This window comes from Takifugu flavidus, chromosome 1 (assembly GCF_003711565.1).
Source record: "Takifugu flavidus isolate HTHZ2018 chromosome 1, ASM371156v2, whole genome shotgun sequence".
Lineage (NCBI taxonomy): Eukaryota > Metazoa > Chordata > Actinopteri > Tetraodontiformes > Tetraodontidae > Takifugu > Takifugu flavidus.
In genome coordinates, this window is record NC_079520.1 from 20,981,798 (window position 1) to 21,009,378 (window position 27,581).

The following is a 27,581-nucleotide window of genomic DNA, read 5'->3' on the forward strand; positions in this document are numbered from 1 at the left end:
GAATAAATTCAAATTATTACTTTGACAAATAAGCACTCCTTCATAACTCTCATTTTCCAGTATTACTCCGCTAAAATTACCCTCTAACTTTTTTAAATATTTAATTGAGGAGACGTTCCCCATCTGAACCACCAATCACGTGCGTTCTCATCAAAAAGGGGGCGTTATCCTGGCGTAACCAGCACGCCCATCCATGTCAACAACTCGTGAAGGCGACATAAAGCGAAAGCTAACTTTGATTACACTCTAATAGGTTGCAGCACAGTTAAAGTTAAAGCGTTGGGCTAGGATCTACCCTACAAAGTCAGCTCCTGTTGTGGAAATAAATTCGTAAAGACGCCAATAGTCCGCAGGCAGACAGTCATGGTTGACGCTCGTCCACAGCAGCCACTATTTGCATTCGGAGTGATCGCCGACATTCAATATGCCGATATCGATGACGGATATAATTTCCAGAGGACAAATCGGCGATATTACCGAAGCAGCATCGAGCTGCTCAGAAATGCTTTGGACAGTTGGTCGAAGGCAGCGGTAAGACCAGGGTTCATTCTACAGTTAGGGGACCTAATCGACGGCCATAATAAGCTTCTCGCTGCTTCAGACCGAGCGGTAGACGCTGTGCTGAAAGAGCTGTGCTCCGTCGACGCGCACCACGTCTGGGGCAACCACGAGTTTTATAACTTCAGCAGGGACTGGCTGCTAAGGTCCAAACTCAACAGCACACCCCAAGGCAGTCAGAAAGAAGTCGGGAGTAACGTGTATGCCTACCATTTCAGCCCGTACCCCGGGTTCACCTTCATCGTCCTGGACGCCTATGATGTGGCCCTGCTGGGCAGAGAAGAGTCCAGTCCGGGGTACAGAGAGGCTCTAACACTGTTGAGACGCTTCAACAAAAACGACAATCTCAACTGTCCACCAGGTACAGTGGCTGATGTCATTAGCCTTTATGCTATGAATAAGTTTCAATACAACACGAATTTGTCTTCCACTATTTAATGTGACACAGTCAATTTGTAATTTGGGCCTCAGTATCAATAATGCCTCATACAAAGGTATAAATCAATATAATTGTAAAGGTAAATACAAAATGAACGCTACGTTTATCTCAGCATAAAATAAAAACGTATAGTAGATGTTTTTCATTCAAAACAGATCTGAATTGCTAGTGACACTTTTTGTGTTTGAGGTGTGGGTTTGCTGCAGAGGTTTGTGATGTTCAATGGTGGATTCAGCAAGAAACAACTCAGCTGGCTAGATTCTGTTCTGACCTCTACAGATGAAAGACATGAAAAGGTCACGATTGCCTGTAAGTAACATAAACCTTGGTACATTTGAAGTACAAAGCTGCCAAATTAGACTTGATTTTGTGTTTTGAGTGTGTGTTTATTGTTGGCATGCAGCCCAAAAATCAAGTCGTTTTTTAGTCTACAAGTACTGTGCAGGAAAATTCCAGTGTCGGGATGAATCTGTAATATAAATTGGGATTAAAATTAATTACAAATCTCTAACCCAGAGAAAATAGTCCTCAAATGAAACCCCCACTACGTATCAACATACAGTTTGAAAACTAAAATTAATGTAGGCCTTTGTAAAATGACATGTTTTATTACCTCTATTTTTCTATCCTTATGAAGTCTTGCTGTGCCAGCTGGGTACAAAGCATCCATTTTAATGGCACTTTGTCGCTTTGATTTAGCATTTGAAATTTACAAGATATTGTGGTTATTTACTCTTTTATTCCATATCCAGGTCACCTTCCTGTACACCCCAATTCCACAGATCCTCTTTGTCTGCTTTGGAACTTTGATGAAGTCCTGGCTGTGATACGGTCCCACAGCAGTGTGGTGTGTTTCATGGCGGGACATGACCATGATGGAGGATACTACTTTGATGAAGACACAGGTATACATCATGTGACATTTGAGGGTGTAATAGAGACTCCACCTGACAGCAATGCTTTTGCTATTGTGTCTGTGTATGAGGATAGAATGGAACTGAAAGGGAGTGGCAGAGTGGCAGATCGAGTATTTTTCTTTCCCCAAAGCTGCAGATCATAAGACTGGAAAAAGGCCAGAGAGGTGATTTTCTTAGTGGAAGCAAAGATTTTATTTCAAAAGTCATTTTAACCTTTTCAGTTTTAGCTTTACGTCTGCTGGAGCACTTCGAGGTAAAGGATGGACAGCATGAACAATCCTAAATCAGCATTTTTTTTCATACTTGTGCGGACTGAACAATGTCCAAGCACTAATGCAGCGAAGATGGATGAAATATGTGGCTTCTGTGGAAAGATTTCTATGGGCAACATTTGTCTATTTGTTAAATTTATTGCTCCAGTGTTTAGGCTACTAATCACTACTAAGAGTAGTTCGTAAAGAATTTCTATCAGGATTTTTTTTTTTTTAAATAAGAAAAAGTGAGGCTGGCAAAATTGCCATAAATAACTGTTTCTCGCACATTGCCCAAAATCTGCCAGGTGAATCTCTTCTCCACAGAAACTGAGCAGCTTGGAGATCTCATGATCTTGCTGCCATGATTTTGCAATCATGACAGCAAGAGGAAGGTCTTTGGTCTTTGCCCGCATCATCTTATTTCCATGCAGTGTGATAGGGACTTGAGATATACTGGCTGCTTGTATAAACACACTCCGTAGTTTCCAAGCAGTCCTGGAGTGCAGGAGATGTATCCTTTGGCCACCCTCTCACCTGCTCCTGAACTGGTGTGGTGACATTCTTGCTGGTATAGAGTAACACTGGTTTAATCATAAGTACCCAGCAGTAGTATGGGAATATGTAAGTGAATGTGTACGTGAATATATAGTATACTGAATATCGTGTCGTATCATATTGTAATAATTGCCTTACTGTTCTCTAGTTTAATTGAAGCAAAATTGTTGCAGTTTTATTATCTATAAATTAAAAAAAGTCCTAATATATTTGGAAGTAACTCAAATGTAAATGCTACTGTGTTAAATGTAAGAATAAATATAGAATGTGTGTTGGATAATATTGCTTTTGAATGCCTCTCTAACTGTTCTTTCAGCCTTTCTTTCCCTCTAGAACCACCTTATTTCAATTGTCTGGAATTACTTATTAATTACAGGTTCATCTGGTATTTTGAAGTGTGTGACATTTGTTTTATTACGGCACAGACTTTACACATATAACAAAAGTCAATATTCCACCCCAAAATTCCAAAAAACCTGTAAATTTTTAATTGGTCAAAAGGTACCGGTAATATTATTTCTATCAATGGTCTGTGGGGTTTGTCATGCGGGGTTTGTATTACACTTGGGGTATCATGTGAATAGGTATAGGTATTGATGGAACGCAAGATGCAGCTCTCTGGAGCAAGAGACACAAAGATCTGTGTCTCCAGTCCAACCTAAACAAACTTTTTGGCCAAATATGCATCAACGCTTGGATCTGACGAGCCCGTTGTGTCTCTGCAGCATGACAAACTACAGCCGACATCACAAAGATGTAATAACAGCCCAACATTTAACAAGAGGCACAGCAAGTAGAAACTGGAAAGTGAGCTGTTGTGGATCCATTGTCTTGCTGCCCATGCTTCCATTTGCTATACCACATCACTCGCACATGTACCGAAGCTCACGGCATTATCAAGAAAACCAATCTGGATACAACATGTATGAAAGCAACACAAACTGATTTGATCACTTGCAAAAAACAGTGCGGACAATTGGGGTTCAAGTTCAGAATTGAGCAACAAATTGGATTTGCCTACACTACAGTATAAACAGGGACCTTTCCTCCTCTAGATATCATCCGCCCACATTTATCTAGTACCAGCGAGGTGAATCAGGGAGTCAATGTCACGCAGTGTCAATGTCAATGGTTGTTCCACTTCGGAACTGGTACCCATAGCCACTCATGGTGATGATCTGGCTGAGGGGGTTTAGGCCTATGCAGAACAGCAGGGGGGACAGAACATCTCCTTGATATATGCTGCATCTGATGCTCACCTGTGCAATTTGAGTTGGCCTCCAGAGTCGTGTTCCACAGCTTCATGGAGTTCTAGATGAACTCTTTTAGTGTTCTGTTGATGTTATACAGCTTTAGGCACTCCAGTATCCATGTGTGTGGCATTGAGTCAGGCTTTCTTGTAATCAATCCAGGCAGTGCACAGGTTGGTGTGTCATGTCCTACAGTCCTGGGTGATTGCCCTGTCGACCAGCAGCTGGTGCTTGGCACCTCTGGTGTTGTTCCCTATGCCTTTCTGTGCTCTCATCATTCTTGATCCATGTGCCTGCCTGATCTTAGCCGCTATGATGCCTGATAGGAGCTTCCATGTGGTGCTGAGGCAAGTTATGGGCCGGTAGTTGGATGGTATTGTGCCCTTTTGGGGGTCCTCCAGCCACGCTGGGTGGTTCCCTGATGTTAGCAGCTGGTTCATTTGTGCTGCCAGGCTTTCATGGAGTGCAGTCAGATTCTTAAGCCAGTAGGTGTGAATCTTGCTGCCCAGCTCTTCATTTTGGACACCCTTGTTTGGATGTCTGCTAAGGTGATGACTACTGGGTCTTGTTCTGGAAGTTGGCTGTGCTCTGTCTGTAGGTCTTACAGCCATTGGGTATTAGTATTGTGTGTGGCGTCTTTCTCCCAAATACTCTTCCAGTATTGCTCATTCTCAGCCCTGAGGGGGGTCTGTTATCATCTGGTTGCCCTGCCATTTAGAGTAGACTTTAGCTGGATTGGTGGAGAACACCTTGTTTATTCTCCTTGCCTCTACTTCTCTTGTGTACCTCTTCAGTCGGGTAGCTAGGGCTGTGAGCCTTTGCTTAGCAGTCTCCAGTGCCTCAGTTGTGGACAGTTAGTTATATTTCTTGGGCAGCTCTGTCCTTAGATTCATGCCTCTACTGAGTTCTGTTAGAAGGCTGACTTCTCTCCATGCCTCTAACCTTCTCCTCCATGGGGCCGTTTGCTCCTTCTGGCCTTTTCATGCTCTTCATCTTGTAGCCAAGCATCTGTAGGATTACTGTTGCCGCTGGATACATCAGCTAATTGGTCTCAGTGATGGTAGTGGTCGGGATGGTTGACAGTGCCGTGTTCATGTCCTCCAGTAGAGATTGGTCTGGTACTTCGTTTGTTAGCCTTGGCAGGGAGGTAGTTGAGTTCCTCCAGGACTTCATGATTCTCTCTCTCAGCTGCCCTTGTGTTGAGTCTCTCTCTGTCATTGGGGCTTTATAACCATTCTTGATATTTGATATTTGTTCATGATGAAATCACCCCCAGGCTGACCTGACGTCCTGGCTCCCCCTTGCTGTTGCATATTTGTACTATGGATGAGGTACAATGCTGTGCCTCATCAATCTCTAGTTGTGATAGCAACTTCTTATTGCGGATATTCGAACATTGAGCTAAGAGCTGCTTCTTAGTCAGTGAGGATGTGGGGTTTCGAAGAACTCATTCCTCCCACATCCTCTGCATGTACCCTCTCTCGCTGGGGTTACTCCCGTAGTAAAACTCCATCAGTACCAGGTTCTCTGCCCTGCTCCACGAATGCTTTGTTCCAGTACTCAAAATTGCAATTTATTCAAAGTTAACTAAATTGATGGGGTTGGGCAGCTTAATTAATATCAATTAATATTAATATCAACTATTATAAACTATTTCTGAATTGAAGTGCAAAATAGCGCCCCCCTGTGGTCACACTTTTGCCAGAGTGCGGATTTTGGTGCCGACGCTTGAATCCAACACAACAATGGCGACTCCCAGTCCCGATAGCAACTCGACTAGCTCCAATAACAGCAGCATTTTAAGGTCTACTTCGCATCATTTTCAACAGCAGACGCAGAGCAGCAGCATGCAAGGTATCTGACAGTGGTCTATATTAAACATTCATTCGATTTCAATTAAAAACATCTAGTTATGAGAAAATGATAGTGTTTAGCTTCCAGAAACAAAATACTGTTAGTCGAAATCAACATGGAAATTAATAGTTCCGTTCAGATTTTTCAAAATAAAATCGCCTTGTTGAAAATAAAGCGCACCATTTAAGTTTGCTGCCGTGTAAATGTTAGGTAATCATTAAAAAAGTCGATTCGGCGAATTTAATAATTTCTTGGAAGTCCGATATCTCCTGTATAAGATGTAAAATATCAAACAGCTTTTGTTTAAGATGGTAATTTCGTTTCCAGTCGCAACATTTACTTGTATTTTGAACCAGGTCGATTTATCCAACGGTCGTATTTATGTCAAGAGCTACCAGTTTCCTTTAAAGAATCTTGCTTTATTTTGCTAGCTTGTAGCTTGTGTTGCTAGCGATTAAACCAACAGATCAGCAGATAGCGTGATGGATATTTGTTCCCAACACGGTTTACATTAAAACACAACCATAAATTCAAACATCACGATATTACTAGCACCAGGCTGTTACATGTATCATCAAAGCCTGCATAGTAATATTTCTCTGAAGCAAGGCCACAGTTTAAATGCATTTCTGTCTGCGCTCATTCAAATATGACGGTAGTATTGGAGTTTGAACTGGTGTTTATTCATAACATTAATTGTTCAAATGGTAATTAATACTCGGGAATGCTTTATTCTGCTACTTTGCCGAGACTCTAAGACGTTAAGTAGTACGATATAAACAATTAAGATAATGCATTCAACCCTAAAGGCCTCGTTTTGCTTCTCCGTAGCATGTCTGCAACGTAAACACGTTTCCTACGTAGATGAGGTTCGTCCTTTACGCTTCTAAACAGAAACTATATTTTTACGTTTTCGACAACACAGTTGTAACTATTTTGTGTTTTAAGTACTATGATCACAATGATAAAAAAGATGTGCATTTTCATATGATAGAATTCTGTCAGGCAGCATCAGGGTCAATTTAGCAGCATAACTGCATTATGTACAAAAAGCAATTGTGTTATGACGAGAATTAGAAGAATGAAATAAAATTCAAAGATGATAGTAAGTAGTACAGCTAATGAAACCCTGCAAACTTGGCTAGCTCAAAATTACATCTTTAAGATTTCCCATTTAATCACTGTTGCTGCTTGCCTGTGGGTAAATCAGTGATGTATAGTGTTGACTTATTTGGGATAGCTTCTGATTTCAGACACATTTACTTTGACTTCAAATTGTTTGAATCAAAATCTAAAACATTTAACAAACTTGCCTGTGTCCAGATAGTATGATGTATAATACTTTAAGCAGGTGATACAGGGTCATAAACCCATAAAGGTCGTTTTGATGGCAGCCATCGTATAACAATATTTCCATGCACTGATCGACCTTGTGAACACTATAACTATAACATATTAAGTGCAAAAGCTATCTGTGTTGTTTTCTGTGTGTCAAAAGTCTGAAATGTTTTATCTAAACCTTACAGAAACCAAAACCTACTGGAGATGTCAAAATGAAACAGGTATTCGTGCCAATATTTTTAAAACCCTTTTCACACATGGACTCCAGCAGATCTGCTAAGAATATCATCAGGAGTTTCTTCGCATTTGTCTTTCTACATACAGCACACAGCAGTTCCTGCATGTTTTTGGTCACTCAGGCTGGTGGGTGCATGTGGGAGATGTAATAGGTTGCAGTGTGCTGCTGCAGTACTGCTGCTTTATAATAGGCTGAAGATGTCAGACAGGCCTATGGTGCTGTTGCCACAGTGTAAATACAGAATTAATTGAAATTCATCTGCCACTTTAACTTAAGGGGGTAAAAAAAATCAGCAAACAATAATTAGTGCATAGGATGACACTATGGTCAACCTTTCTTGCCAAATCTGCAATAAAACATGGTCAACATGATCAGTTGCTGCTCTGCATAATGTTTTTGTAATTGCACATTGATTCCATATTGACTTAGGGGTTTTCATTAGATCAGAGTTTCTGAATATGACCACTCATTTTGATTTAGAAACGTATCTGCACTAGAACTGCAGTAAGATTTAAAAAAACAAAACAAAACTGGGCTGCAGACTACCTGTGTGTGGGGGAAGAGGTAATGTAAAGTGGTTTGGTGTAGGTAGTTCCAGGAGTTGAGCCTAATTTGCTGCCCCTGTGTAATAGATGAATTGGATGACTCTTCTGTTGGACAAAGACAAAAAGAGCAGGATGAGTGGATTTAACCCAACCCTATCATTTATTCCTTCAAAACCTGCTATGTTATGTCATAATCAGCTGTAGTACTCATTTCAAAAATTGCGATATCACAATGTCTGCTTTATTTTTACATTCCAGTTCATCAATATAATTCTACTAAGGATACGTTTGAAAGACTTTATTTAGTATGCACATTTATGATGTGAGTTGCCTTTCCAGAGTATGTGGACAGCTTGCTGGCCGATGTAATCCGTACATGCACTACATTCTCTTATATTTCATTGACAGGGAAACAGTATGCATTAGCAGTATGGCCAAGTATTATTGAAAGGATGAGAAGACCTCCACGGTGCTTATGCATCTGAAAGAACTCAATTTAAAGTCTGTGGATGGGCACAAAATCCAAAATGGGTTAGACTCTGGCGATAGACTGTATCTGCCTCAAACCCGTTGCAATATATGTTTGCCCCGTGCACCACCATTATCACAGCACTTATGGCTCTTTAGCGTTCCAAAAATAAGACATACAAACAGTATACCGACTATTGACACAAACTATCACTCCTATTGATTCAGCTGTGGCTATTACCTTGCCTACTAACTTCTTTATAGTTTGTTGTACTGGCTTGACTCCAACCACATTACACCTACCGTATTTTCACGACCATAAGGTGCTCTGTAATAAAAGGCGCAGTCTCAGTTATGGGTGCTATATCTGTATTTAAAACATACATAAGGTGCACCGTATTATTAGGCGCATGCTAAAACATACAGTAAAAAATAACAACGGAAGTAAAACAGTGAGTTTCGACACATTTATTGAACAAAATATTCATTCTTCCGCCACAAAATCATCAAGGTTTTCATCTTCTGTATCTGAATTAAACAGCTGCACTATTTCAATGTCCACCATCCCGAATTCCTCTTCTTCATCATCTGAATCAGACTCCCCGACTGATTCCGCTTCAGTGTTGATGCTGGCTTTTGTGAAGGCTCTTACAATACATGAAGTCGGTATCATAGCCCATGCGTCTACAATCCACCCGCATATGGTGGCATAACTTGCCCTCCGCTGCCTCTTTGATGTGGCTGGGCGCGGTTATCTTGTCACGGCAGTAGGTGCGGAAGATGGCCACCTTCTCCTGGTAATCCACGGGCAGCCGCTGCGCAAGTGTTGTCCTTGCGCGTATGGAGAGATACTGCCTCCTCATAAAGCGAAAACACCAAGGCCGACCTCCTTGGAAGTGCTCCATGTCCATTTCTTCAGCAATCGCTTTGGCCTTTTGTCGAATGGTGACAGTAGAGACGCCCCTTCCAGTTGTTCGCTGTAACACAACCAACTGTTCCACTCGGTCTTCCAGCTCGGGCCACCTTGCTTTGTTCCCGCGGAAACTCAGCTTCGTCTTCCTCAATTGGCGCAGTTCACTTTCTTGTTTTCTCCAGTAAAGTAAGCCTGATACGCGTGTCGCTTGACCGGCGCCATTTTAGGGGATCCTTACACATAGGTGTACCACTAATCGATGGGCAGAGCGTTTACCGTAGTGCACCTACCAAAGGCACACAGCAGATTTTGGAACCCAGTCCACACACAAGGCGCACCATATTATAAGGCGCACCGTCGATTTTTGAGAAAATCTCAGTGTTTTAGGTGCGCCTTATAGTTGTGAAAATACAGTACTGTGAATTGCTTTGTAGACAAAGTTCAGTTGCATAAATTATGCATGCCAATTGAGTAACAAGTGTAGTTTGATTTCAATGTGCGTGTAATTGCACTTACAACACACTGAAGGCGATTGCAGTCTGGGCTGACTTTACTGCATGTTCACTCTGTCCTCTGTTCACTCTACTAAAATGCATTGGCTGCATCTTCAATGCAGCACCGCAGGCAGTAGTGAATTGGTCAAGTACGGTCGTGTAATATTTCCACTATATAGTATATAAAATGAGCCACAAAAGTAGACATTATTTAAAACCTTTCCTACATCCAGAGGAGTAGAAGGTTACACATTTATTTTTGTTTGGATTTTTATGCCTTTTAAATGTGTATCCAAGGTAATTTTCTGTGTTAACCGGACTGTTTTTCTTCTCTTTTGAAGAGATTTCACCTTCTATCCAGAAGGCTTCTTCAGTTCTGAAATTGCTGAGGACAGAGCTGGAAAATACAGCCTTTGTGGACCATTAGCATGCTAATGATCTGGGTGGTCACCTGAGAGTTGTTGGCAGGGTCGCTGACCCAGGTGACCACCCAGATCATTAGCATGCTAATGGTCCACAAGGGCTATATTTTCAAGCTCTGTCCCCAGCAAGTTCAGAACTGAAGGAGCCTTCTGGATAGAAGGTGAAACATCTTCAAGAGAAGAAAAAAAAGGCCAGCTGACACAGAAAACTTAACTTGGATAACTATGACTTGGATGAGTGAGAATCTACATAGACTTTTAAATGCGTAAATTCCTTACTTCCACCCAAATGTTGAATTGACAGATTTTGTATCATTATTCATTTTTCATTAAAATATATTGTGTGTGGGTCCCTTTGACACTGTTGAAAATGATCCGCCCACATAAAAAATTTGGCACCCGACTTGCTGTCTTGCATGTGCTGCTGAGTCAGATGGCTGCCATGTACTCCACCATTCAGCAACAAGTTGTGCGTAGTTTTTCCAAGGGCTCTGGTCGATGGTGGTTGACTGGTAGCTGGGCTTGAGTTGGATCGGAATAGAGCCGCAGCCGGTGCATTATATGTCATGGATGAGACATGACCGTCAAAGCACATTTTTAATGTGTGTTTCTTTAACACATTTAAAGTAACGTAGCATCAGTTCCAGATTTTCTGCGTTGCCTTCCACAAATCACGAAAACAGGACCTAAGAAACTGTTGTAAAATCCTTTTTTCCTTTTACCTCAGGAGTTCAGAAAAGCCTGTCTGGAGTTTCCCAAAGTAAGCAGGACGCTTGCACACTAAACCCTCTATTCTTTGTTGGTACACCTCAGAAAGTGGTTTTCTTGAGCCATATTTCTGATCAGTGATTAATTGAGGCATGGATACGTTGCTGCTGTGTATTTAACCAGCATTTATATGGCACTGGGGGAAAACTGGTAAAAGGATGCCTCTGTATCATATTGAAAAGATCTGTGTAATTATGTGATAATCGAGGATTCTGTCCAATGTTCTGGCTGCGAGATATCCGTTCACACTTGGGCTTGGATTGGCCCAGTTTGTGCTCTAGGGCTGATCGATGAGGACATGGCATTGAGGACTCAACACTTAAATCAACAATCAATTAATAATTCTCTCCTGAAATCATATCATGCACTTAAAAACAATGCTGTCAAATGCAGCACTAAATAAGTGTGATTTTTAATTGTTGGGTCACTTCTGTATCTCAAGGGCACTGTTTGAATTTGAATTGCATACTGTACTCAAAAGTTCACATTATTTGAGCAGGGATTCCCAATATTGACATTCTAGAATTTCATGCCAAAGACAAGTTTTACAATTATAACTACTATTACCCCTGCATGATACAATCTCTGCCAACTGATTGGTAGACTTGGTAGCTGCTATATTTGACAGTGAATCATTTATTAAGTAGGCAATAATAAAATACTGATATAAATCATTGCAAGGTATTCACTGACCAGTGTCACCATCCCTAGATGCAATTGGATTCTGTTACATTCAGTCTCATTTTTCTAATTATTAATACACATGTTTCTTTGACATACAGTGGTATGAGAAAGTTTGGGCACCCCCTCTGAGGTTGTGTAATAATGGACTCTGACTTCACACAAAATTATCTTGGTGGCATGTCCTTCATTTGCTCATAAGAGCCAAGTGTTAGCTTGATTTCCAAACATAGATTTTAAGTATTCATAGTATGCAATTGTATGAAATTAAATCAAATGTTAAAAAAAAAAATAGGCTGTGCGAAAATGTGGGCACCCTTGTCATTTTGTTGCTTTGATGGCCTGTAACTAATCATCACAAGATAACTGGACACACAAAGTTGGTTTGGTGAGCTCGTTAAGCCTTGAACTTAATTGACAGGTGCATAAAATAATGACAAAAGGTATTTAAGGTGGCCAAATGCCAGTTCTCATTCTGTTTGACAGTCCTCTGAAGAGCTGCAACATGGGAGCCTCAAAACAACTTTCTGATTACCTCAAAACCAAGATTATCCAGCATTATGGTTTAGGGGAAGGTTACAAAAAGCTGTCCAAAAGATTTCAGCTGTCAGTTTTCACTGTCAGGAACATTGTGAGGAAATGGAAGGCCACGGGCACAGTTCTTGTTAAGCCCAGAAGTGGTAGGCCAAGAAAAATTGCAGAGAGGCAAAGACGAAGGATGGTCAGAATGGTTAAAAAAAACCCACAGACCACCTCCAAAGACTTGCAAGGATATCTTGCTGCAGACGGTGTCGCTGTGCATCGGTCAACAATACAGCACAATTTGCACAAGGAAATGCTGTACGAAAGAGTGATGGGGAAGAAGCCTTTTCTTCACAGTCGTCACAAACTGAGTCACCTGAGGTATGCGAAAGAACATTTGGACAAGCCAATATCATTTTGGAATAAGATACTCTGGACTGATGAAACAAAAATTTAATTGTTTGGTCACATCAAGAGGCAATATGCATGGCAGCAAAAGAACACAGAATTCGAAGAAAAACACCTGCTTCCCACAGTAAAATTTGGTGGAGGTTCCATCATGCTGTGGGGCTGTGTGGCCAGTGCTGGTACTGGGAATCTTGTTAAAATTGAGGGTCGCATGGATTCCACTCAGTATCAGCAGATTCTTGAGAATAATGTTGAAGAGTCTGTCACAAAGTTGAAGTTGCGCCGGGGATGGGTGTTTCAACAAGACAATGACCCCAAACATTGTACACAAGTACAATGTTTTGGAATGGCCATCCCAGTCCCCAGATTTGAATATCATTGAATTGAATTGAATTGAATCAGATTTATTGCCATTGTTCATGTAATACACAGTATTACACAAGCTAGGAATTTGTCTTGGTGTGACGCTGCGACATTCAACATAAAGAAGACAACACTAGAATAAGATAAATAAAATAAGATAAGACATATATACAGTATATACATAAATAGTAAGAAATAGTGCAGGTCAATGCAGGAGTAATGTGATGTATTGTTCGTGAGTCCGACTGGCTGCTGTACGTGGTGCTTAAGTGATAAGTCACTTGGTGTTCAGCAGCCTGATGGCAGAGGGGAAGAAGCTGTTCATGTAGCGGGAGGTTTTGGTCCGAATGGACCGTAGTCTCCTGCCTGAGGGGAGGGGGGAAAACAGTCCGTGACCAGGGTGGGAAGGGTCGGCCGTGATCCGACCTGCACGCCTCCGGGTCCTGGAGATATACAGGTCCTGGATGGATGGAAGCCTGCAGCCGATCACCTTCTCGGCAGCGCGCACGACGCGCTGCAGCCTTAGTCTGTCCCTGGCGGTGGCACCAGCATACCACACGGTGATGGAGGAGGTGAGGATGGACTCGATGATGGCCATATAAAACTGTGCCAACATCCTGGGAGGCAGTTTGAGCTTCCTCAGCTGCCGTAGGAAGAACATCCTTTGCTGGGCCTTCTTGATGAGGGAGCTGATGGTTGGCTCCCACTTAAGGTCCCGGGTGATGGTGGTGCCCAGGAAGCTGAAGGAGTCCGCGATGGTGATGGGGGAGTCCATGAGGGCAAGGGGGGGCAAAGGGGCTGTGACTTTCCTGAAGTCCACAATCATCTCCACTGTCTTCTGAGCGTTCATCGAGAATCTGTGGGATGACTTGAAGCAGGCTGTCCAAGCTCGGAATCCTTCAAACATCACTGAATTGCAGAGGTTTTGCCAGGTGGAATGGGCCAAAATACCATCATCCAGGATCCAGACACTCATACAGGCTGTTGTTTTTGCAAAAGGAGGCTCTACTAAACACTAATATGATTTTTCTATTAGGGTGCCCAAATTTATGCACAGGCCTTTTTTTGTTTTGTGGCATATTGCACATTTTCTGTTAACCCAATAAACCTCATTTCACTGCTGAAATATGATTGTGTTCATCAGTTATTTGATATATCAAAATTAAGTTGTGAATTAAAACACACAATGATTGGTGAATAAAAATAATGCCAAATGTCAAGGGTGCCCAAACTTTCTCATGCCACTGTAGTCCAGATCAAATTCATTGAGAGTAAGGATCAGCTGAGCAGGTATCATGCAGAGGAAGAGCAGTGGATTCTTCAGACTAATGTGTAAACAGGTTGAAAACAAAGATGTATTGGGAACCTCTGTTCTTGTGGGTACTTTGCTTGTGAATTGTGGGCTTCCTCTGTCAGCCTGAGATAACCCAATGGTCAGTCTGGGTGAAAGCAGCTCCTCAAGAATCTGGATCCTTCAATCTTTCCAAAACATTGTCAGGAACAATATTTCTGCTTGCCATTCTCTGCTGACTTATTAGCAACATTAATTTGCTGAAATAATGACGGGCTAGTTGTGCACTATTGCTTCTGGCACAGGTGAAGGTTTATCTCAAGTGCATAGACACAGAAATTACTGAAGCAAGATTTGCGACAGTTGCTTGAGTCCAGCCTGGTGTGCATGTTGTTGGGAATCCGGAAGTGTTTATTTCTCTTTTTGCCTCCAGGTAAACGTAAAGCTCTCAAGCTGAATTTTGCCAACCCCCCGGTGAAACCCACATCGAGGCTGCCGCCCATTCCAACTCCCCCCTCTTTCCAAAACCCACACATGTGAGTAGTATGGCAGACATGGACTTTCTGGCACAGTCTCACTTTAGTTTATCACCTGGCTGATCTCTTTATAAAAAAGGCTGCATTACCAGTTACATTTCTGCACAAAGTCTAAAAAGAGTTGTTTGAAAATATGTCTTTTTTAGAATACAATTTTTTATTCGTTATTCAAAATGTTTAGGAGCACACAGAAGATTTATTTGCCTCCAGGCAATAAAAATGGACCTGCAACACCCCCCTTTTTTGAAAAGGGGGTCATAGATTCAGTGGATGTTAAGATTCCATACACTGCCTCTGTTGAATTACCTCAGATGTCATATGTTAGAACTGATAAGTGACAAATAGAATATTTAACCACATGAGGGTGAAACACAGGCTATTGCCCTTCTGTTTAAGTCCAGCTGGCTTTAGAACATGGGGAGATGTGTGTTATGGAAATAACCACATCCAAAAGTAATGTCAGGTTGTCCTATATTCTATCCTTGTTGGATACTAATTTTGATTAACGTCCCCAATAATGTTCACATATTAAAAATGTCAGCCTACGATGCTACTGAGTTAATAACTGAAACGTATTTCTTTTTAGTTGCATCCAAAACCCATGTTCCTCTAATGGCTTTGTAGTCGCTTCTGTCTTTCTTTACTTTCCTTGGCATGCCTTTGGTTTTGTCCTGAGTCTTAACTTCCTGATTCAATCCTTTAATGTCCTCTTGTTCTCCAGAGAACGCCTGCGTACACACAGCATCGAGTCGTCAGGAAAGTTGAAGATCTCTCCAGAGCATCACTGTGACTTCACAGCAGAAGACCTGAAAGACCTCGGGGAGATTGGTCGTGGGGCTTATGGCTCCGTCAACAAGATGGTTCACAAACCCACAGGCCAGATCATGGCTGTAAAGGTGCTTTTTAACATGTTGAAGCTGTAATTGTAGCTAAGTGAACAGTGAACAGAACAGCTCTACAGCCTCATAAGTGACTCCAAATCTTACAGACTGAGATAAATGAAACAGGGAAGAGGGAGAAAAGTTGCATTTAATGATTTTTCTTGCTGTTTGTTCATCAGAGGATTCGATCCACTGTGGATGAGAAGGAGCAGAAGCAGCTACTGATGGATCTTGATGTGGTGATGAGGAGCAGTGACTGCCCCTACATCGTCCAGTTCTACGGCGCCCTCTTCAGGGAGGTGTGACTTGTTACACTAATTATATAGACAGAAACCTCTTGGTTGCTATATACTGTAGTTCAGCAATGTTGGTAGAGAACAGGCGGGGCATGTCAGAACTGTGAAAGGCAAAGGGAACCTCAGACATGCAGAAATGAATCATGCCCTAAGAAAAACTAACCACAGCTCTTGTGTTTTAGGGGGACTGTTGGATTTGCATGGAACTTATGTCTACCTCATTAGACAAATTCTACAAATATGTATACTGTGCATTAGATAATGTCATTCCAGAGGAAATATTAGGCAAAATAACATTAGCGGTAAGTAGTGTTTCACTTTTTGTACAGTTAAATAATCTGCAAAAATTAAATGCATTTTTATTTTTCCCCCAACAGACTGTGAAAGCACTGAACCACTTAAAAGAAAACTTGAAAATAATTCATAGAGGTAATTTTAAATAATCGATTCTGCATTCAAATGTTATTGCAGTCTGAATTGCTTCAACTCAATAATTTGGTCTCTTTTTGGTGTCCTAGACATCAAACCTTCCAACATTCTAATGGATCGACGGGGTAACATCAAGCTGTGTGATTTTGGCATCAGTGGTCAACTAGTGGACTCCATAGCCAAAACTAGAGATGCAGGCTGCAGGCCTTATATGGCAGTATGCAAACAACAGTTAAATCTATCAGATAAACTGTGTACACTCTCAGAAATGAAGAAACTGACCTTTGACCTTTTGGGGTTTTTTTTGTTCTTCTGTGTGTTTCAGCCTGAAAGGATAGACCCCAGTGCTTCAAGACAAGGCTACGATGTCCGTTCTGATGTATGGAGCCTGGGAATCACCCTGGTAAGCCACAGGTTTTCACAGAAAACCACATTCTTCTTTGTGGGTCAGTTTGAATTGAAGAGGCGCTGTGGAGAGGGTAGGCTTGTCAGTCTGCTGTGGGTCTGCTTTCAGTATGAGCTGGCTACAGGAAGGTTTCCTTACCCCAAGTGGAACAGTGTTTTTGATCAGCTGACACAAGTGGTGAAAGGTGAACCTCCACAACTCAGCAACTCAGAGGAGAGGCAGTTCTCCCCCAAGTTCATCAACTTTGTTAACTTATGGTAAGAATAGTTCAGCATTGTCACAGCAAAGATTTCACTTGTATGTTGAAGCCAATAGATTTAAAATTATTTTGTTCTGCTATCTTCCAGCCTTACAAAGGATGAATCAAAAAGGCCAAAGTACAGGGAGCTTTTGGTAAGCTTTTTATTTTATATACCAACAAGTTAGTGTAACTGCGCAGGCTTAGATGTCTGTGTAAATTCTCAGTCATCCAGGTCATTGTATCCAAGGTAGTTTTCTCTGTCAACTGGACTGGGTTTCTTCTCTTGAAGACGTTTCGCCTTCTATCCAGAAGGCTTCTTCAGTTCTGAAATCGCTTGGGAGAGAGCTTGAAACATTGGGGAAACCAAACAACCTCTCCACAGAAGAATGGCACAACACAGACGTGCCACCTCTTCGGGTCAGGATTCAGCAGTCCACTTACACTTAAAGGAGAGTGGGCACTCCTTCGAGGACAGCCAAGTAAGGATACTGGCCAGAGAAGACCGCTGGTTTGAAAGGGGGGTTAAGGAAGCTATCCATGTTAAATTGGAGAAACCATCCTTGAACAGAGGTGGTGGCCTGAGGCACTTCCTATCACCCACATACAATGCAGTCCTCCACTCCTTCCAACAGCAAAACAAACATTCACACCATTCCAGGAGACCCAGTGACTCATCACCATGTGACCCAGCAGACAAAGGGGAGACACCTCAACAGAAACTAGGTGAACGACCCAACCAACGACCCTGCTAACGACTCTCAGGTGACCACCCGGATCATTAGCATGCAAATGGTCCACAGGGGCTATATATTTTCAAGCTCTCTCCCAAGCGATTTCAGAACTGAAGAAGCCTTCTGGATAGAAGGCGAAACGTCTTCAAGAGAAGAAACCCAGTCCAGTTGACAGAGAAAACTACCTTGGATGCGCAGGCTTAGGAATATTCAGATTTTGTTAACATTTATGAAAGTTAAAAAGTATAACAGTGAAATTTCCCCAGGAATCATGGGAATATTAAAGGCTGTGTTAGGCTGTAAAGTTGTGATGGCCTTCAACAAGACACTGCCAGTTCATACAGTGTTTTTTATTTTTATTTTTTTAACAATTCTTTATTTGATTTTGAACAGTACCTAGCCAATATGAATGTGACATACAGTGAGAGTAAAAAGTATTTGATCCCTTGCTGATTTTGTTGGTTTGTCCACTAATAAAGACATGATCATTCTATACTTTTAATGGTAGATGTATTCTAACATGGAGAGACAGAATATCAAAAAGAAAATCAAGAAAATAACTTTAAAGAATTTATTTTAATTTATTTGTTTTTCATTGAGGGAAATAAGTATTTGATCCCCTAGTATGCATTAGGAGTTCTGGCTTTCACAGACCAGTTAGATGCTCCCAAACAACTTGTTACCTGAATTGAAGACACCAGGTCTAACTAATCACCTGTATGTAAGACAACTGTTCACAGAATCAGACAATCAGACAGATTCCAAACTCTCCACCATGGGTAAGACCAAAGAACTCTCTCAGGACCTCAGAGACAGGATTGTTGACCTGCATAAATCTGTGATGGGCTACAAAAACATTAGCAAATTGCTGGGTATTAAAGTAACAACTATTGGTGCAATTGTGAGAAAATTTAAGAAGTATAACATGACCATCAATAGACCTCGGTCTGGTGCTCCACAGAAGATTTCACCTCGTGGGGTGGTAATGATCATGAGAACAGTGAGAAATCGGCCTGCAACCACACAGCAGGAGTTAGTGAATGACCTCCAGGCAGCTGGGACCAAAGTCACCAGGAAAACAATTGGCAACACTTTGCGCCGCAATGGATTAAAATCCTGCAGTGCCCGAAAGGTACCCCTGCTTAAGAAGGCACATGTGGAGGCTCGCCTAAAGTATGCCAATGATCACCTCAAAGATGCACAAAGTGATTGGGAGAAGGTTCTGTGGTCAGACGAGACCAAAATTGAACTATTTGGCCTAAACTCTACTCGTCATGTGTGGAGGAAGAAAAATGCTGCCTACAGTGCCTTGCGAAAGTATTCGGCCCCCTTGAACCTTGCAAACTTTCGCCACATTTCAGGCTTCAAACATAAAGATATAAAATTTAAATTTTTTGTCAAGAAACAACAACAAGTGGGACACAATCGTGAAGTGGAACGAAATTTATTGAATAATTTAAACTTTTTTAACAAATAAAAAACTGAAAAGTGGGGCGTGCAATATTATTCGGCCCCTTTACTTTCAGTGCAGCAAACTCACTCCAGAAGTTCAGCGAGGATCTCTGAATGATCCAATGTTGTCCTAAATGAGCGATGATGATAAATACAATCCACCTGCTCTGTGATAGTCTCAGGGTTCTGTTTAAAGCGCAGAGAGCATCATGAAGACCAAGGAACACACCAGGCAGGTCTGAGATACTGTTGTGGAGAAGTTTAAAGCCAGATTTGGATACAAAAAGAGTTCCCAAGCTTTAAACATCTCAAGGAGCACTGTGCAAGCAATCATATTGAAATGGAAGGAGTATCAGACCACTGTAAATCTCCCAAGACCCGGCCGTCCCTCCAAACTTTCATCTCGAACAAGGAGAAAACTGATCAGAGATGCAGCCAAGAGGCCCATGATCACTCTGGATGAACTGCAGAGATCTACAGCTGAGGTGGGAGAGTCTGTCCATAGGACAACAATCAGTCGTACACTGCACAAATCTGGCCTTTATGGAAGAGTGGCAAGAAGAAAGCCATTTCTCAAAGATATCCATAAAAAGTCTTGTTTAAAGTTTGCCACACGCCACCTGGGAGACACACCAAACATGTGGAAGAAGGTGCTCTGGTCAGATGAAACCAAAATCGAGCTTTTTGGCCACAATGCAAAACGATATGTTTGGCGTAAAAGCAACACAGCTCATCACCCTGAACACACCATCCCCACTGTCAAACGTGGTGGCAGCATCATGGTTTGGGCCTGCTTTTCTTCAGCAGGGACAGGGAAGATGGTTAAAATTGATGGGAAGATGGATGGAGCCAAATACAGGACCATTCTGGAAGAAAACCTGTTGGAGTCTGCACAAGACCTGAGACTGGGACGGAGATTTATCTTCCAACAGGACAATGATCCAAAACATAAAGCCAAATCTACAATGGAATGGTTCACAAATAAACGTATCCAGGTGTTAGAATGGCCAAGTCAAAGTCCAGACCTGAATCCAATCGAGAATCTGTGGAAAGAGCTGAAGACTGCTGTTCACAAACGCTCTCCAACCTCACTGAGCTCGAGCTGTTTTGCAAGGAAGAATGGGCAAGAATTTCAGTCTCTCGATGTGCAAAACTGATAGAAACATACCCCAAGCGACTTGCAGCTGTAATTGGAGCAAAAGGTGGCGCTACAAAGTATTAACGCAAGGGGGCCGAATAATATTGCACGCCCCACTTTTCAGTTTTTTATTTGTTAAAAAAGTTTAAATTATTCAATAAATTTCGTTCCACTTCACGATTGTGTCCCACTTGTTGTTGTTTCTTGACAAAAAATTTAAATTTTATATCTTTATGTTTGAAGCCTAAAATGTGGCGAAAGGTTGCAAGGTTCAAGGGGGCCGAATACTTTCGCAAGGCACTGTATGATCCCAGGAACACTGTGCCCACCGTCAAGCATGGAGGTGGAAACATTATGTTTTGGGGGTGTTTCTCTGCCAAGGGCACAGGGCTACTTCACCGCATCACTGGGTAGATGGACGGAGCCATGTACCGTGCAGTGCTGAGGGACAACCTCCTCCCCTCTGCTAGGAATCTGAAAATGGGCCGTGGCTGGGTCTTCCAACATGACAACGACCCAAAGCATACAGCAACAAAGGAGTGGCTCAAGAAGAACCATATTAAGGTCATGGAGTGGCCCAGCCAGTCTCCGGACCTCAATCCAATTGAAAATCTATGGAGAGAGCTGAAGGTCCGAGTTGCCAAGCGACAGCCCACCAACTTTAATGATTTAGAGAGGATCTGCAAAGAAGAGTAGGCCAGAATTCCCCCTGATATGTGTGCTAACCTTGTGGTTAACTACAACAAACGTTTGACCGCTGTGCTTGCAAACAATGGCTTTGCCACCAAATATTAAGTGCTTTTGGATAGAGGGATCAAATACTTATTACCCTCAATGAAAAACAAATAAATTAAAATAAATTCTTTAAAGTTATTTTCTGGATTTTCTTTTTGATATTCTGTCTCTCCATGTTAGAATACATCTACCATTAAAAGTATAGAATGATCATGTCTTTATTAGTGGACAAACCAACAAAATCAGCAAGGGATCAAATACTTTTTACTCTCACTGTAGTACTATTAGATTTTTAAACAATACAATCCCTTAGCAGAGATACAACCAAAGATTAATGCTTAAAAACTAATAAGAACAAACCACAAAAAATAACTAAAATGGAAATCATATACAGTATTTCATATAATAAAAAAAATTCTTTACTGTTTCATATGGTGAGTAAACTATTAAAGCATTAGTAGCATTAGTTGTGTTAATGACTGTTAATGAAGAACATTTATTAAATATCCATACAACACTGACCAATAAATTATATGCAATTAGATAAAAATCATGCAGTCAATTGCAAACATGATGGAAAACACAATTCTGTACAAATATGAGTCTCCAGAAAAAAGTCTCCAATACGCCAAAAGGCTGACCAAAGTGGTAGATATTTATTTATCCAACAAATCTGACAGCATTTGAGCAACATAGACTTGAAGAGTTTTTACTGGTACACGGTCTCGGAAAATATGTATGGAGCTACCTAGTTTCGACTGAGGGCACCTAGTATCACAAAGATTACTTCTAGCCAGTTTCATTCTAATTCTCCATTCAGAGGTAAAATAACCTCTGCAGACAGCTTTAAAATGACTCAGCTAATGAGCAAGAATTTTGGATGAAGAAAAAATGTATCTCCTAAACTTAAATAGAATGAAATGTTCCTGCGATTGAGATAGGTGAGTTATGTTAATGGTGCTGGTGCCAAGGATTCTGAAGAAATTGCAATGTGGCCAGGTGAGAGAGGGCCCCTGTTTAGTAGATCTGTATAGTGCAGACTCCGGTGAACGAGGGTGGCCAGTCTCAACACATGCAGTGGGACTGGTATACAAGTTATGCTCCATATTAATAAATGTGGGGAAAAAAATCCAAAATGTTTTAAGACTGCCCAGAGATGGTCCCACTCCAAACACTTGAAAGCGTTTTCTGCACACAGAAATTATAGCAGATGGGTGCTCGAGAGACAGTGCTGCTTTAATAAACTGCAGTTATTGGCAGATGTTATCAATAGCCAAAGTGATTTTAATGAAGCCAGCCTGGTCTAGATGAATCAAGGAGGAGATACAAATGTCCGGTCATTTTCCAGACTTTTGCATACAGTTTTATATCACAGTTCAGGATGGATAAGGAGCAATAGGTGGAACATTCCAGCATTTCTATGTTCTTTTATAAAAGAAGAGAAATAAGTGCATTTTTTTGGTCCTCATGTAAGCTTTGAACATGAAGTGAAAAATTATGAGTTAAAAACTTGAGGCCGATCAAGTCACTTTAATGCCTTGCATTTGTATTTAATAAATACTTTAAAGATGAAGACAATAAGGGGCATGTTGGAAAGCTTTGACTCCTTAGTGTAAGCAGCAAAAAAACAGCAAGTCACTAACCACTGGTGAGTCATTTTGCTGAACACAGGATTATATTCGGGGGTGCACATGCTCAACACCTGTCAAGGGGATTCTTTTTAGGACCCAAAAAGCCACCCATCCTGCACTGTAGCCTGTTGCCAACCATGGTTGGTCAGAATGAAAAAAATGTCTTTTGATCCAGGCCACCTCCCAATAATATTGTTTTATCTCATTTGCTCATCAAAAATGATCCGTACATTGACTGAATGAAAATACTTCCCAAAGACATCTTCTGATGGTCCCTTTATAGCTCCATTTACATGAAGACCAGCTCATGCTACATATTGCGCTTTTATGTTGGCCTGTTCAACTGCTGCAGTATATGGGAATTTGATATATGTGGCTGACATTTGGATACTTCCATCCCACACAGCTGGTATGACACAACTGGCTCAGTGCTGATCGGTCGCCCAGCCCTCTCTGAAATGACCCCATGACTAAGAAGCCCAGTGTTGTTAGAACCTATATGAGCACAGGTAGGGCAAGACTCCTGGCCATGTCACACTCAAAATGTGGCCGTAGCTCCATACACAGTTCACAGTTGGAAACCTAAAGTAGCCGATGAGCTAGTTGTCGTCCTAAATGAAAAAAATCCTCTTTGTCTCTTTAAACTCTCACTGTACAATGTTCCATTGGCAATATCTTCTGTAGAGTGTAGTAATAGTGCCAAAGCTGCCATTTATGTTAACAGGATTTTCTGCACTATTTCATGCTTTTTATCCACAAATGTAATTGCAAACACCTGGATGTGTTAATTGTTCATCTGTTTACTGTCATTGCGCACATCAACCTCAGGAGTGCTTCTTTTGACATTAACAGTTTTCCAGCTTCACCACTGGTGGTGGCCAACAGCTGAAAAACACTAGAAATGTGCATACACAAGCCACAAATTTGGCATGGTACACAGCACATTGCCGCACATGTTTCACTCTTGAAAAAATCTGAAGATGAGCGTGAAAAATATTTGGCATTTGGCATTGAGTCCAAGCATCTTTAATTTTAAGTAATATAATTAGGGCCTCAAGCTTAGAAAGCTGCTCGACTGAAAGAGCAGATAGTCAAGGACTTTATAAGTGATAATATTGCTAAATTATCAAAGTTTTCATTAATTTGTAAAGGAAGTAGGGCTGTGTGATAAATTGATAATGATATGTTTTATAGACACGTAATCAATATCAATAAAAATGTGTTTGATAAAACGTTTGATTTTTTTTTTTCTTCTTCATCGGACAAAGCCAGAATTAATGTAGCAAGGTTGGTTGCCTGAAAAAAGTATGGATCTATCAAGAGAACTGGATAACATGTTGGTGATGAAGCCTTCTTTCATTTCCATGAAAGTTTCTCAATGCTGCACGAAGACTTCTGAGTCTGAGAGCACGCTCCATAGCCCCATAGCATTTTAGCATTTCCAAAAAGCAAGCCAAACTGCTGCTAGGTCTCTCTCGGGCTCATTTGACAGTGTCTGTGGTTATCACTGTACGTGCATGAGCTTGTTAATGGGCTGAATGTGCCCGAGCTGCTGTGACCGTTATGAAGAGAGGGCAGTTAGGTAAATTATACTGTAAAATATAATGTATAAGACTAACAAAAAACAAAACAAGAAATAATATCAAACAACAATGTGTTTATGTTAGAGGTGTTAATCTGCAGAATAACTCTGATTATAAATTAAGAATCAGGTTGTAGTTTAGAATGCAACAATTATGGTGAGGTCCTTTTGGAAAATGTGTTTTTATTTATCTGCTAGTGCAGAACCTGTGAATATTACTCAAGTCTGAACAACCGGACATATTGCTGATATTCATTAATATGAGAGAACTAATTGTTAATAATTAAGCTTCTAATTGCACAAAATTAATGTGCCATTAAACTGAACAATGTCTCCCCGTAATATTGAACGGATGCCACAGATGTATTTAAGAGAAGTCTACTATCCAGCTGGTTTGTTTTGAATGATTAATGTAATTATTGATTATCCTTGATAGTTACGTGTCAATGATTTATAAATCACCAGACAGTAACCATATACTAAGTATTAGTACTAGTTTTGTGGCCAACAGTACACGTATCCTCCTTTCCCTCAGCCTTTGCTTTATTCCTAAATTTAATATATTTGTCTCCTGGTCCTAATTTTGAATAGATCATAAAAAATATCAATTATTGTTGATATCGAATGATATAAAACACTTTCTAAAATGGAAAGGTGAATTCACCTAATGTGAAGTAGTATAATGAGCATATATCCCAGTTGTGCCGTTGTGCCTGATAGTACTCCGTGGCTGTGCAACACCTAGCTCAAGTAATGCTAACCTAACTGATAGGCTTTACAATAAGAGAGAAAATGGAATTGTAGCACTTTGTTGGTTTAAGGATAACAGTCAAGCAATGTTAAGATGATGTCTAATCAGCACTTCAACGACGTACCTAGCGTTGGTCCTATCAGGAATGCGGGAACTGGACTATACAGACCTCACATCTTCATTGGTCTCCTTCCAGGATACTCCTGGTGCCTCCTCAGAAACACTGACAGTTTTAAGTGGATACACAATCCAGGAGCCAATAGTGATGTTAAGAAAATACTAATTTTCACATATCCATAGCTCTCACAATGAACATATATTCCCTCATTTTTTTGTTTCAGTTATGACCTCACAGTGCAATTGTTTTATTTGTAATAAATTATAACTCATTAATTATTTAATGAAAGTAAATAATTTGTTTAGTGTTTACTCTTTTACTTATTAACCTCTGATAATTTTGCGTCCATTCATTCAGTTCATATAGTGTTTATCAGATTAACAGGACTCCATAATTCCAGTCGAGGTGTTACCTTGGCAACCATCATTTTCTAAACTACCATATTTTTGCGACATAAGGCACGCCGTATTAAAAGGCACAGTTTCAGTTACGGGAGCTATTTCTGTATTTAACACATACATAAGGTGCACTGGATTATAGGGCACTGGCATGGTAAAACATACCAGTACGCTAGCTTAAAACATGCATGCTAGCGTGTATTTAGCAAAGTACTCACATACATCATCTTCTGTATCCGAAATGAATCTGAAAATAGCTTTTGCGAAAGCCGAAAAGCATTTACAGATTTTAGAACTCGGTGCACAAAAAAGCGAGAAAATTAAAGACTTTTAAGTGCACCTTATGGTCACAAAAATACAGTATATGTATGTTTTTAATTTAATATGTTCTGTGATTTATCTCTTTCTTCCAGAAACACCCCTTCATTCTGATGTACGAAGAACGTTTCGTGGACGTTGCCAGTTATGTGTGTCACATCCTGGATCAGATCCCAGCCTTTCCCGTGTCTCCTATGTATGTGGACTGACTCATAGAAGAGGCCACTGAGCCTTCCGATGCAATGTTTGACACCTTGACTCTCGGGAGTTTTTTAGATTAACCCATGTATCCGCATGTTCCAAAGAACTGAGTCCAAATTACCCAGTGCAACATGAAAGAGCGTTGTCAAGCAAAGAAAAATCCAGAATAGTATCTCTGCCCAGAAGAAAAAAAAAACATTAAGACAGATTGTAAAATGTAAAATGCAACACTTTTTTTTATGTGAGGAAAAAGAGTATATAAAAATAGAATTTACCAAATAAGTCACTGAGCAGTGACACTCATGACAAAAATAGCCACCTGTTGGATTTTGCATTGTGGACTGTATGTGTGCTAATGTGTTTGCTCACCTCTAAGCCGCTAACATGTACAGATGTCTCCTGATAGAGCGTGCACCTATCACATAGTTTGTTTTGGGCTCTTTAAGTATGCAAAAGTGTTTTCTCTGATACATTCGTGGTTTCGGTAGTGTGGTCTTTATTTTTTATTTTAATCCTCAATATGCAACCTATGGGAGTTCTGCCAAACACTTTATTGAGAGAACTGCTTTCAGACCCACTGCTCAGCACATAGCGTTGTTCTGTCCATCTGGAAGAAATTATTTGTTATAGGTTACAAATTTAATATTAGGCCTTTGTGCTCTATATGGTTTTTCAGACATTTTCCTGTAGGATATTGATGTGAAAATTCCCAAAAAGACTAAAATGAGCATAGGAGTCCAGAAAAATTAAGTCCAAAATGTTTATTTCCAAAAGACAGTGATGGTACAGCAGAGGGAAAAATGTGAGCATCCCCAAGGGAGTATTGAAAACTAATGATTGTATCATCTTTTATACCTTACAAACAGGGGTGATAGTGTCAGTTCCTCACTCCTCCTTTTGTTCTTCTAACCTTATCTAAGTTATTTCTATTTGCAGATTAATCTGGTATAATCACAACACAAACCTTTTTTTATTTAGTGTCACAGTTATTGGACTTCCTCTTATATGCCCCCTCTCGTTTTTATTGGTGTCTTTGATGCTCTGCTCTGCTTTGTTTTATTTTTATTTTTTGTAAAAGATAAAACTGTTGTCAGACTCACTGTCTAAATCAAAGACAAGAAAACAGGCCCACCATCAAAGTAAGAGTCAGGTGCATTATTATCTATATCAAAGATACTTTGGAGATTACACAGTCGCCTGGTGTGAACATGCCATCAGAGCCAGCTTTTAAGTAGATGCACTTCTGTCAACAAGCAGGTGTTTTCCACAAGATGCACAACTATTACACAGATTTACAATTACACAAATCGCATATTTCCAGCTGGGGAGAAAAAGACTACGCTACATTTCCCCCTTTCATGATATATTCTCACTAAAAGGCGTTAAATGTCTTGCCCATTGATTCACTGTAACATGCAGGGTGTAAATAAACCAACTGCACGGATTCAACACATCA

At 40.7% G+C, this 27,581-nt stretch overlaps 1 protein-coding gene across 4 annotated transcripts; it reads left to right on the plus strand.

The window, feature by feature from the left end:
* Nucleotides 1-162: 162 nt before the first annotated feature.
* Nucleotides 163-27,581, plus strand: LOC130538645 (dual specificity mitogen-activated protein kinase kinase 4-like). Of its 4 annotated transcripts, none has more exons than XR_008953939.1 (14): nt 163-919; nt 1,187-1,306; nt 1,750-1,902; nt 14,715-14,817; nt 15,539-15,713; nt 15,878-15,997; nt 16,177-16,296; nt 16,372-16,423; nt 16,513-16,640; nt 16,749-16,826; nt 16,938-17,086; nt 17,177-17,222; nt 23,164-23,266; nt 26,020-26,156. XR_008953939.1 is itself a non-coding variant. In XM_057056476.1 (14 exons), exons 1-14 carry the CDS (start codon nt 364-366, stop codon nt 26,131-26,133), a joined length of 1,842 nt encoding a protein of 613 aa, XP_056912456.1. In that variant the 5' UTR covers nt 163-363; the 3' UTR covers nt 26,134-27,581. The 4 variants fall into 4 exon arrangements, 3 of the variants coding, with proteins under 3 accessions (XP_056912456.1, XP_056912447.1, XP_056912466.1); XM_057056476.1 differs by lacking the exon at nt 23,164-23,266 and having other exon boundaries at nt 163-704; nt 777-919; nt 26,020-27,581; XM_057056467.1 differs by lacking the exon at nt 23,164-23,266 and having other exon boundaries at nt 26,020-27,581.